Source organism: Homarus americanus, unplaced genomic scaffold (assembly GCF_018991925.1).
Source record: "Homarus americanus isolate GMGI-L3 unplaced genomic scaffold, GMGI_Hamer_2.0 scaffold38749, whole genome shotgun sequence".
In the NCBI taxonomy this organism is placed as follows: Eukaryota; Metazoa; Arthropoda; class Malacostraca; order Decapoda; family Nephropidae; genus Homarus; species Homarus americanus.
The window spans coordinates 159,016-169,472 of NW_024752084.1; the positions used below are offsets into that span (position 1 = coordinate 159,016).

The 10,457-nt window shown below is 50.5% G+C and overlaps 3 protein-coding genes across 3 annotated transcripts; 1 reads left to right on the forward strand and 2 right to left on the reverse strand.

Moving 5' to 3' along the window:
- Positions 1-4,184: 4,184 nt before the first annotated feature.
- On the reverse strand, positions 4,185-5,199 carry LOC121854929 (U1 small nuclear ribonucleoprotein C-1-like). The gene is made up of 2 exons (XM_042349739.1): positions 5,021-5,199; positions 4,185-4,503 (listed from the first exon to the last, which is right to left on the reverse strand). Exons 1-2 carry the CDS (start codon positions 5,197-5,199, stop codon positions 4,185-4,187), a joined length of 498 nt encoding a protein of 165 aa, XP_042205673.1.
- A 362-nt stretch (positions 5,200-5,561) lies between these two features.
- Positions 5,562-6,125, reverse strand: LOC121854930 (skin secretory protein xP2-like). The gene has a single exon (XM_042349740.1). It carries the CDS (start codon positions 6,123-6,125, stop codon positions 5,562-5,564), a length of 564 nt encoding a protein of 187 aa, XP_042205674.1.
- Positions 6,126-8,249: 2,124 nt separating this feature from the next.
- On the forward strand, positions 8,250-10,152 carry LOC121854931 (basic proline-rich protein-like). The gene is made up of 4 exons (XM_042349741.1): positions 8,250-8,416; positions 8,632-8,891; positions 8,981-9,463; positions 9,704-10,152. Exons 1-4 carry the CDS (start codon positions 8,250-8,252, stop codon positions 10,150-10,152), a joined length of 1,359 nt encoding a protein of 452 aa, XP_042205675.1.
- The last annotated feature ends 305 nt before the right edge of the window (positions 10,153-10,457 follow it).

A 10,457-nucleotide genomic window follows, 5' to 3' on the forward strand; every position in this document is an offset into this window, starting at 1 on the left:
TTTAAAAATTTTGGAAAAAATTTTCAAAAATTTGCGAAAATCTAGGGAAATTTCTGAAAAATCTAGGGGAATTTTGAAAATTTGGAAAATTTTGAAATTTTGAAAATTTCGAAAATTTTCCAAAATTTGGGAAAAATTTCGAAAATTTGGGAAAATTTTTGAAAATTTTTGGAATATTTTGAAAAATTTCGAAATTTTGGGAATTTTCTGAAAAATTTGGAAAATTTTCTGAAAATTTTGAAAATTTCGAAAAATTTGGGGAAAATTTTTGAAAATTTTGGAAAATTTCGAAAATATTGGAAAATTTCTGAAAATTTGGGAAAATTTTTGGAAAGTTTTGAAAAATTTCGAAAATTTGGGAAAATTTTAAAAATTTTAAAATTTGGAAAATTTCGAATTTTTTGAAAATTTTCGAAAATTTTGGAAAATTTGGGAAAATTTTTCGAAAAGTTGGGAAAATTTTGAAAATTTGGAAAAAATTTCGAAAATTTTGGACAATTTCGGAAAATTTGGGAAAATTTTTGAAAATTTTCGAAAATTTTCGGAAAATTTGGGAAAAATTTTCGGAAAATTTGGGAAAATTTTTCGAAAATTTGGAAAATTTTTGAAAATTTTGGACAAATTTGGGAAAATTTGGGAAAATTTTTGAAAATTTTGAAAATTTCTGAACTTGGAAAATTTTTGGACTATTTTTTGACAATTTTTGAAAAATTTCGGAAAATTTGGAAAAATTTCGAAAATTTGGGAAAATTTTTGAAAATTTTGGAAAATTTTGGAAAAATTTCGGAAAATTTGGGAAAATTTTTGGAAAATTTTGGAAAATTTCGGAAAATTTGGGAAATTTTTGGGAATTTTCTGAAAATTTGAAAATTTTCTGAAAATTTTTCGAAAATTGAAAATTTGGGAAAATTGAAAATTTGGGGAAATTTTGAAAATTTGGGAAATTTTGGGAATTTTCTGAAAAATTTGGAAAATTTTCTGAAAAATTTCGAAAATTTTCGAAAATTTGGGAAAATTTTTCGAAAATTTGGGAAAATTTTTTCGGAAAATTTGGAAATTTTTTGAAAATTTTGAAAATTTCGGAAAATTTGGGGAAAATTTTGAAAATTTTGAAAAATTTCGGTTGAAAATTTTTTGAAAATTTTGAAAATTTTGGAAAAATTTCGAAAATTTGGAAATTTTTCTGAAAATTTTGGGAAATTTTTCTGAAAAATTTGAAAATTTTTCGGAAAATTTGGGAAAATTTTTGAAAATTTTGGACAAATTTCGGAAAATTTTGGAAAATTTTTGAAAATTTTGAAAATTTCGAAAATTTGGGAGAAATTTTGAAAATTTTTGGAAAATTTTGGAAAATTTCGGAAAATTTCGAAAATTTTGGAAAATTTTGAAAATTTTCGAAAATTTTGGAGAAATTCGAAAATTTGGGAAAATTTCTGAAAATTTTGAAAAATTTCGAAAAGATGGGAAAATGTTTGAAAAATTTTTCGGAAAAATTTGCGAAAATCTAGGAAATTTCTGAAAATCTAGGGAATTTTGAAAATCTGGGGAAATTTCTGAAAATCTAGGGAAATTTTTGAAAATCTAGGGAAATTTTTGAAAATCTGGGGAAATTTTTAAATTTTTGGAAAATTTGAATTTTTTGAAAATTTTGAATTTCCCAGATTTCCAAAAATTCCCTAGATTTTCCAAAATTCCCTTAGATTTTTTCAGAAATTTCCAGATTTTCCAAAATTTCCTGAGATTTTTCAAGAATTTCCCAATTTTCCAAAATTTTGAAAATTTTTGGAAAATTTCTGAAAAATTTTTGGGAATTTTCTGAAAATTTTGGAAAATTTTCGGAAAATTTGGAAAATTTCGGAAAATTTGGGAAAATTTTGGAAAATTTTGAAAATTTTGGAAAATGTTGAAAATTTTTGGAAAATTTTGAAAATTTGGGAAAATTTGGGAAAATTTTTGAAAATTTTTGAAAATTTTGGAAAAATTTAGAAATTTTGAAATTTTGAAAATTTGGGAATTTTTGAAAATTTTGAAATTTTTTGAAAATTTCCGAAATTTTTGAAATTTTGAAAATTTCTGGGAAAATTTGAAAATTGGGAAAATTTTGGGAAATTTTCTGAAAATTTATGAGAAAATTTTGAAAATTTTCGTAAAATTTTGGAAATTGAATTTTCGAAAATTTTTGGAAAATTTCTGAAAATTTTGTAAAATTTTTAGAAAATTTTGAAAATTTTGAAAATTTCTGAAAATTTCTGAAAATTTCTGAAATTTTTGGAAATTTCTGAAAATTTTGGGAAAATTTTGTGAAATTTTGGAAAATTATGTGAAATTTTGGAAACTTTTGTAAATTTTTTGGAAATTTTATGAAAATTTCTGGGAAATTTTGGAAATTTTCTGAAAATTTGGGAACTTTCTGAAAAATTTTCGCAAATTTCACAATATTTTTGGAAAATTTTTGAAAAATTTCTGATAATTTTGAAAATTTTGGAAAATTTCTGAAAAATTTTCGAAAAATTTCAGAAAATTTTGAAAAAATTTTGAAAAATTTCTGAGTAGTGGATTCCTCCCCTTCAAACGCTTGTCGCTGAGTAGCCGACCACGCGAATTCCCCAGTGTATGCCTCGTGGTCTAGGTCAACCAGCGCCGCCTTACATATGACCGAGGTCAACTATTAAGTCACGCCTACCTGTAGGGACCCTGGGGACAGTTGTTTTTGCACATTTAGAACAATGATAGATATGAATAAAAACACCGGCCATCGCATTTCTAGTATCATCACACCATGAACAATACAAATATCCAACAGGAAAACATAAGTTGGGGTGTTGTGCTCACTGACTGCCCTGTTCTCCTATTGGCTGTTATTTGGATTTACATTTCAGTCCACCAATCACAGTTAAGCAAGGGATTGCTGGACGTATGCTATAGGTACGACACCACGACCCAAAGCTATAGGTCTATTGGCAGGGGGCTCCTCTTGTAGGACCCCTGGGAAGGCCCCTGAGGGTACCGCCGCCCCTTGGGGAGTCACTGCTTCTGGAAGATCCCTTGGGGGCACCGCTGACCTTGAGGAGGGCCCCTGGGGGCATTGCTTCCCCTAGGAAGAGCCCCTTGGGGCAACATTACCCCTTTGCGGTCCCCTGGGGGCGACGTTACCCCTTGGCAGGCCACTGCGGAAGCCACCACATCTGAGAGGTCCCCTGGGGGCACCTGTGGCCCTGGGAGAGTCCCTGTGGGCGCCACCGCAACTGGTAAAGCCCCTGGGTGCGCCACCGCTCTTGGCAGGGCCCCGGTGGGCGCCATCACCCTTAGCAGGGTCCCTAGGGGCACACCCGCCCTTGGTAGGGCCCCTGGGGGCGCCAACATCCCAGAGATGTCCCGTTGGAGGGCTGCTGCCCCTGGGAGGGCTTTTGTGGGCACCACTGCCTCTGTAAGGGCCCCTGGTAGCTCTACAGCCTATGTCAAGTTCCCTGAGGCCTCCGCCGTTCGTGAGATTGCCTCCTGGAAGCGCCGTTACCTCTCAGAGGTCGCCTGGGAGCACCGCTGCCCACTTGGAGGGCCTCTGGGGGCGCCACTTCCCCTGGCAGGGCCCCTGAGGGAGCGACCGCCTCTGGCAGAGCCCCTGGGGGCGCCACCGCTCTTTTCAGGGCACCTGGGTGTGCCGCCACCCATGGCAGGGCCCCTGGGGGCACCGACACCCCTCGAAGAGCCTCTAAGAGCGACGCACCTGGTATGGCAAATGGGAGGGCCCCAGAGCGCACTATCACTGGATTGACCTTGGGGGCTGTTGTTTTTGCACATTTAGAACAATGGGAGATATGAATAGAAACACCGCCCAACGCATTTCCAGTATCATCACACCATCGACAATGTAAAGGAGAATAAATATCCAACAGGAAAACATAAGTTGGGGTGTTTTGCTGGCTGACTGCCCTGTTCTCCTATTGGCTGTTACTTGGATTTACATTTTAGTCCACCAATCACAGTTAAGTAAGGGATTGCTGGACGTATGCAATATGTACGACACTACGACCAAAAGCTATAGGTCTCCAGGCAGGGGACGCCTCTGGTAGGGCCTCTAGGAAGGCCCATAAGGGTACCACTGCCCCTTGGGGCGCCACCGCCTCTGGAAGATCCCCTGGGAGCACCGTTGACCATGAAGAGAGTCTTTGGCGGAGCTGTTGCCCCTAAGGAATGGCCCTGGGGGCGCCTTTTTCCCTTGGCGAGCCCCTGGGGTCGCTGCCACCCCTGCAAGATCCCCTAGGAGCCCCACTTCCCCAGAAGGCCCCCTGGGGACTCCCCCGCCTCTGGAAGGGCCACCTTTGGACGCCGTTGCCCATGGGAGGCCCCGGCAGGAGCGCCGCTGCCCCTGGCCGGGCCCCTGGGGGCGCCCCCTCCCTTGGTAGGGCTCCTGGGGGCTCCAACACCCCTGGGAGAGCCCCTGGGGGCGTTGCACCTGGTAGGACAAATGCAAGGGCTCCAGGAGACACTGTCACTGTAGGGACCCTGGGGACAGTTGTTTTTGCACATTTTGAACAAAGGGAGATATGAATAAATACTTTGCCCATCGCATTTCTAGTATCATCACACCATGAACAATACAAATATCCAACAGGAAAACATAAGTTGGGGTGTTGTGCTGACTGACTGCCCTGTTCTCCTTTTGGCTGTTATTTGGATTTACATTTTAGTCCACCAATCACAGTTAAGTAAGGGATTGCTGGACATATGCAATATGTACAACACTACGGCCAAAAGCTATAGGTATCCAGGCAGGGGACGCCTCTGGTAGGGCCATACCACGTGCATCGCCCTTCGGGGCTCTCCGAGGGGTGTCGGTGCCTCCAGGGGCCTTGCCATGAGCGGTGGTGCACCCAGGGGCTTTACCAGTTGCGGTGGCGCCCACAGGGGCTCTCCCAGGGTCACAGGTGCCCCCCAGGGGACCTCTCAGGTGTGGTGGATCCCCCAGGGGCCTGCCAAGGGGTAACGTCGCCCCCAGGGGACAGCAAAGGGGTAATGTTGCCCCAAGGGGCTCTTCCTAGGGGAAGCAATGCCCCCAGGGGCGACCCTCAGGGTCAGTGGTGCCCCTAAGGGATCTTCCAGAAGCAGTGGCTCCCAAGAGGCGGCGGTACCCTCAGCGACCTTTAGAGGGGTCCTACCAGAGGAGCCCCCTGCCAAGAGACCAATAGATTTTGCATACATTCACCAATCCTTTGCTTAACTGTGATTGGTGGAATAAAATGTAAATCCAAATAACAGCCAATAGGGGAAGAGGGCAGTCAGCCAGCACAACACCCCAGCATATGTTTTCCTGTTGGATATTTGTATTGTTCATGGTGTGATGATGCTAGAAATGCGATGGGCAAAGTATTTATTCATATCTCCCTTTGTTCTAAATGTGCAAAAACAACTGTCCCCAGGGTCCCTACAGTGACAGTGTCTCCTGGGGCCCTTGCATTTGTCCTACCAGGTGCAACGCTCCCAGGGGCTCTCCCAGGGGTGTTGGCGCCCCCTGAAGCCCTACCAAAGGAGGGGGCGGGCGGCCCTACGGCCCCTGCCAGAGGTTATGGCGCCACCAGGGCCTCTGGCAGAGGCGGTCGCTCCCTCAGGGGCCCTGCCAAGGGAAATGGCGCCTCCAGAGGCCCTCCAAGTGGGCAGCGGCGCTCCCAAACGATCTCTGAGAGGTAACGGCGCTTCCAGGTGGCAATCTCACGAACGGCGGAGGCCTCAGGGGACCTGACATATGCTGTAGAGCTACCAGGGGCCCTTACAGAGGCAGTGGTTCCCACAGAAGCCCTCCCAGGGGCAGCAGCCCTGCAACGGGACATCTCTGGGATGTTGGCGTCCCCAGGGGCCCTACCTAGGGCGGGTGTGCCCCCAGGGACCCTGCGAGGGGTGATGGCGGCCATCGGGGCCCTTCCAGAGGCGGTGGCGCCCCCAGGGGCCCTGCCAGTGGCAGCGGCGCTCCTACGGGGGCCTCCCATTGACAACGGCGCCCAAAGGTGGCCCTTCCAGGGGCGGGGGAGTCCCCAAGGAGCCCTCTGTGGAAGCGGGGCTCCCAGAGGAACTCGCAGGGGTGGTAGCGACCACAGGGGCACACCAAGGGAAAAAAACGCCCCCAGGGCCATTCCTTAGGGGCAACAGCTCTGCCAAGGACTCTCTTCATGGTAAAGGTGCTCCCAGGGGACCTGCCAGAGGCGGTGGCGCCCCAAGGGGCAGTGGTACCCTTATGGGCCCTCCTAGAGGCCCTACCAGAGACGTCCCCCGCCTGGAGACCTATAGCTTTTGGTCGTAGTGTCGTACATATTGCATATGTCCAGCAATCCCTTACTTAACTGTGATTGGTGAACTAAAATGTAAATCCAAGTAACAGCCAATAGGAAAACAGGGTAGTCAGTCAGCACAACACCCCAACTTGTGTTTTGCTATTGGATATTTATTCTCATTTACATTGTTGATGGTGTGATGATACTGGAAATGCGATGGGCTGTGTTTTTATTCATATCCCCCATTGTTCTAAATGTGCAAAAACAACTGTCCCCAGGGTCAATCCAGTGATAGTGTGCTCTGGGGCCCTCCCATTTGCCATACAAAGTACGTCGCCCTTAGGGGCTCTCCGAGGGGTGTCGATGCCACCAGGGGCCCTACGAAGGGTGGTGGCGCACCCAGAGGCCCTGCCAAGAGCGGTGACGCACCCAGGGGCTTTACCAGTTGTGGTGGCGCCCACAGGGGCTCTCCCAGGGCCACAGGTGCCCCCAGAAGACCTATTAGGTGTGGTGGCTCAACCAGAGGCCTGCCAACGGGTAACGTCGCCCCCAGGGGCACGCCAAGGGGTAATGTTGCCCCTAGGGGGTCTTTCTAGGGAAAGTGATGCCGCCAGGGGCCCTTCTCAGGGTCAGCGGTGCCCCCAAGGGATCTTCCAGAAGCAGTGGCTCCCCAAGGTGCGGCGATACCCTCAGGGGCCTTCCCAGGGGTCCTACAAGAGGAGCCCACTACCATGAGACCTATAGCTTTGGCTCGTGGTGTCGTAACTATTGCATATGTCCAGTAATTCCTTGCTTAACTGTGATTGGTGGACAAAAATGTAAATCCAAATAACAGCCAATAGGAGAACAGGGCAGTCAGTCAGCACAACACCCCAACTTATGTTTTCCTGTTGGATATTTGTATTGTTCATGGTGTGGTGATACTACAAATGCGATGGGCAAAGTATTTATTCATATCTCCCTTTGTTCTAAATGTGCAAAAACAACTGTCCTGAGGGTCCCTACAGTGACAGTGCCCCCTGGGGCCCTTGCATTTGTCCTACCAGGTGCAACGCCCCTAGGGGCTGCCCCAGGGGTGTTGGCGCCCCCAGGAGCCCTATCAAGGGAGGAGACGCCCCTTGGGCCCCTGCCAGGGGTTATGGCGCCCCCAGGGGCTCTGTCAGAGACGGTCGCTCCCTCAGGGGCCCTGCCAGGGGAAGTGGCGCCCCCAGAGGCCCTCCAAGTGGGCAGCGGCGCTCCCAGGCGACCTCTGAGAGGTAACGGCGCTTCCAGGTGGCAATCTCACGAACGGCGGAGGCCTCAGGGGACCTGACATGGGCTGTGAAGCTACCAGGCGCCCTTACAGAGGCAGTGGTGCGCCACAGAAGCCCTCCCAGGTGCAGAAACCCTCCAACGGGACATCTCTGTGGTGTTGGCGCCCCCAGGGGCCCTACCAAGGCCGGATGCGGCCCCAGGGACCCTGCTAAGGGTGATGGCGCCCACCGGGGCCCTTCCAGAGCCGGTGGCGCTCCCAGGGGCCCGGCAAGGGGCAGCGGCGCTCCCAGGCGACCTCTGAGAGGTAACGGCGCTTCCAGGTGGCAATCTCACGAACGGCGGAGGCCTCAGGGTCCTGACATGGGCTGTGGAGCTACCAGGGGCCCTTACAGAGGCAGTGGTGCGCCACAGAAGCCCTCCCAGGTGCAGCAACCCTCCAACGGGACATCTCTGGGATGTTGGCGCCCCCAGGGACCCTACCAAGAGCGGGTGTGCCCCCAGGGACCCTGCTAGGGATGGTGGCGCCCACCGGGGCCCTTCCAAGAGAGGTGGCGCACCCAGGGGCTTTACCAGTTGCAATGGTGCCCAGAGGGGCTCTGCCAGGGCCACAGGTGCCCCTAGGGGACCTCTCAGATGTGGTGGCTCCCGCAGGGGCCTGCCAAGGGGTAACATCACCCCCAGGGGCTCGCAAAGGGGTAATGTTCCCCCAAGAGGCTCTTCCTAGGGGAAGCGATGCCCCCAGGGGCCCTCCTCAGGGTCAGCGGTGCCCCTAAGGGATCTTCCAGAAGCAGTGGCTCCCCAAGGGGCGGCGGTACCCTCAGGGGCCTTCCCAGGGGTCCTACAAGAGGAGCCAGACCTATATCTTTGGGTCGTGGTGTCGTACCTATTGCATACGTCCAGCAATCCCTTGCTTAACTGTGATTGGTGGTCGAAAATGTTAATCCAAATAACAGCCAATAGGAGAACAGGGCAGTCAGTGAGCACAACACCCCAACTTATGTTTTCCTGTTGGAAATTTCTATTGTTGATGGTGTGGTGATACTAGAAATGCGATGGGCAAAGTATCTATTCATATCTCCCTTTGTTCTAAATGTGCAAAAACAACTGTCCCCAGGGTCCCTACAGTGACAGTGCCCCCTGGGGCCCTTGCATTTGTCCTACCAGGTGCAACGCCCCCAGCGGTTCTCCCAGGGATGTTGGCGCCCCCAGGAGCCCTACCAAGGGAGGGGGCGCCCCTAGAGCCCCTGCCAGGGGTTATGGCGCCCCCAGGGGCTCTACCAGAGGCGGTCGCTCCCTCAGGGGCCCTGCCAGGGGAAGTGGCGCCTCCAGAGGCCCTCCAAGTGGGCAGTGGCGCTCTCAGGCGACCTCTGAGAGGTAACGGCGCTTCCAGGTGGCAATCTCACGAACGGCGGAGGCCTCAGGGGACCTGACATAGGCTGTAGAGCTACCAGGGGCCCTTACAGAGGCAGTGGTGCCCACAGAAGCCCTCCCAGGGGCAGCAGCCCTCCAACGGGACATCTCTGGGATGTTGGCGCCCCCAGAGGCCCTACCAAGAGCGGGTGTGCCCCCATGGACCCTGCTAGGGGTGATCGCGCCCACCGGCGCCCTTCCAAGAGAGGTGGCGCACCCAGGGGCTTTACCAGTTGCAGTGGTGCCCAGAGGGGCTCTCCCAGGGCCACAGGTGCCCCTAGGGGACCTCTCAGATGTGGTGGCTCCCGCAGGGGCCTGCCAAGGGGTAACATCGCGCCCAGGGGCTCGCAAAGGGGTAATGTTCCCCCAAGGGGCTCTTCCTAGGGGAACCGATGCCCCCAGGGGCCCTCCTCAGGGTCAGCGGTGCCCCCAAGGGATCTTCCAGAAGCAGTGGTTCTCCAAGGTGCCGGTACCCTCAAGGGCCTTCCCAGGGGTCCTACAAGAGGAGCCCCCTGCCAAAAGACCTATAGCTTTGGGTCGTGGTGTCGTAACTACAGCATACGTCCAGCAATCCCTTGCTTAACTGTGATTGGTGGACTAAAATGTAAATCCAAATAACAGCCAATAGGAGAACAGGGCAGTCAGTGAGCACAACACCCCAACTTATGTTTTCCTGTTGGAAATTTCTATTGTTGATGGTGTGGTGATACTAGAAATGCGATAAAGTATCTATTCATATCTCCCTTTGTTCTAAATGTAAAAACAACTGTCCCCAGGGTCCTACAGTGACAGTGCCCTGGGGCCCTTGCATTTGTCCTACCAGGTGCAACGCCCCAGCGGCTCTCCCAGGGGTGTTAGGCGCTCCCAGGAGCCCTACCAGGAGGGGCGCCCTAGAGCCCTGCCAGGGTTATGGCGCCCCAGGGGCTCTGCCAGAGGCGGTCGCTCCCTCAGGGGCCCTGCCAGTGATGGCGCCTCCAGAGGCCTCAAGTGGGCAGTGGCGCTCAGGCGACCTCTGAGAAGGCGGCGCTTCCAGGTGCTAATCTCGGCAGCCGGAGGCCTCAGGGGACCTGACATAGGCTGTAGAGCTACCAGGGGCCTTACAGAGGCAGTGGTGCCCACAGAAGCCCTCCTGGGGCAGCAGCCCTCCAACGGACATCTCTGGGATGTTGGCGCCCCCAGAGGCCCTACCAGAGCAGGTGTGCCCCCATGGACCCTGCTGGGGTGATCCCACCGGGCCCTTCCAGAAGGTGGCGCACCCAGGGCTTTACCAGTTGCAGTGGTGCCCAGAGGGGCTCTCCCAGGGCCCTGGGTGCCCCTGAGGGACCTCTCAGATGTGGTGGCTCATGGCTGCAGGGTAACATCCGCCCCAGGGGCTCGCAAAGGGTAATCTCCCCCAGGGGCTCTTCCTGGGGAACCGATGCCCCAGGGCCTCCTCAGGGTCAGCGGTGCCCCAAGGGATCTTCCAAAGCAGTGGTTCTCCAAGGTGTGGCGGTACCTCAAGGGCCTTCCCAGGGGTCCTACAAGAGGAGC

Excerpts from the sequence above, each read along its gene's own strand:
- LOC121854929 (XM_042349739.1), bottom strand. The coding sequence starts at position 5,199 with ATGTATGCAAAATCTATTGGTCTCTTGGCAGGGGGCTCCTCTGGTAGG. Across the intron at positions 4,504-5,020 it reads CCTAGGAAGAGCCCCTTGGG|GGTCCCTACAGTGACAGTGT; the intron begins GCAACATTACCC and ends AACTGTCCCCAG.
- LOC121854931 (XM_042349741.1), top strand. The coding sequence starts at position 8,250 with ATGCCCCCAGGGGCCCTCCTCAGGGTCAGCGGTGCCCCTAAGGGATCT. Across the intron at positions 8,417-8,631 it reads GTACCTATTGCATACGTCCA|GGTCCCTACAGTGACAGTGC; the intron begins GCAATCCCTTGC and ends AACTGTCCCCAG. Across the intron at positions 9,464-9,703 it reads CAAAAGACCTATAGCTTTGG|GGTCCTACAGTGACAGTGCC; the intron begins GTCGTGGTGTCG and ends AACTGTCCCCAG.
- LOC121854930 (XM_042349740.1), bottom strand. The coding sequence starts at position 6,125 with ATGGCCCTGGGGGCGTTTTTTTCCCTTGGTGTGCCCCTGTGGTCGCTA.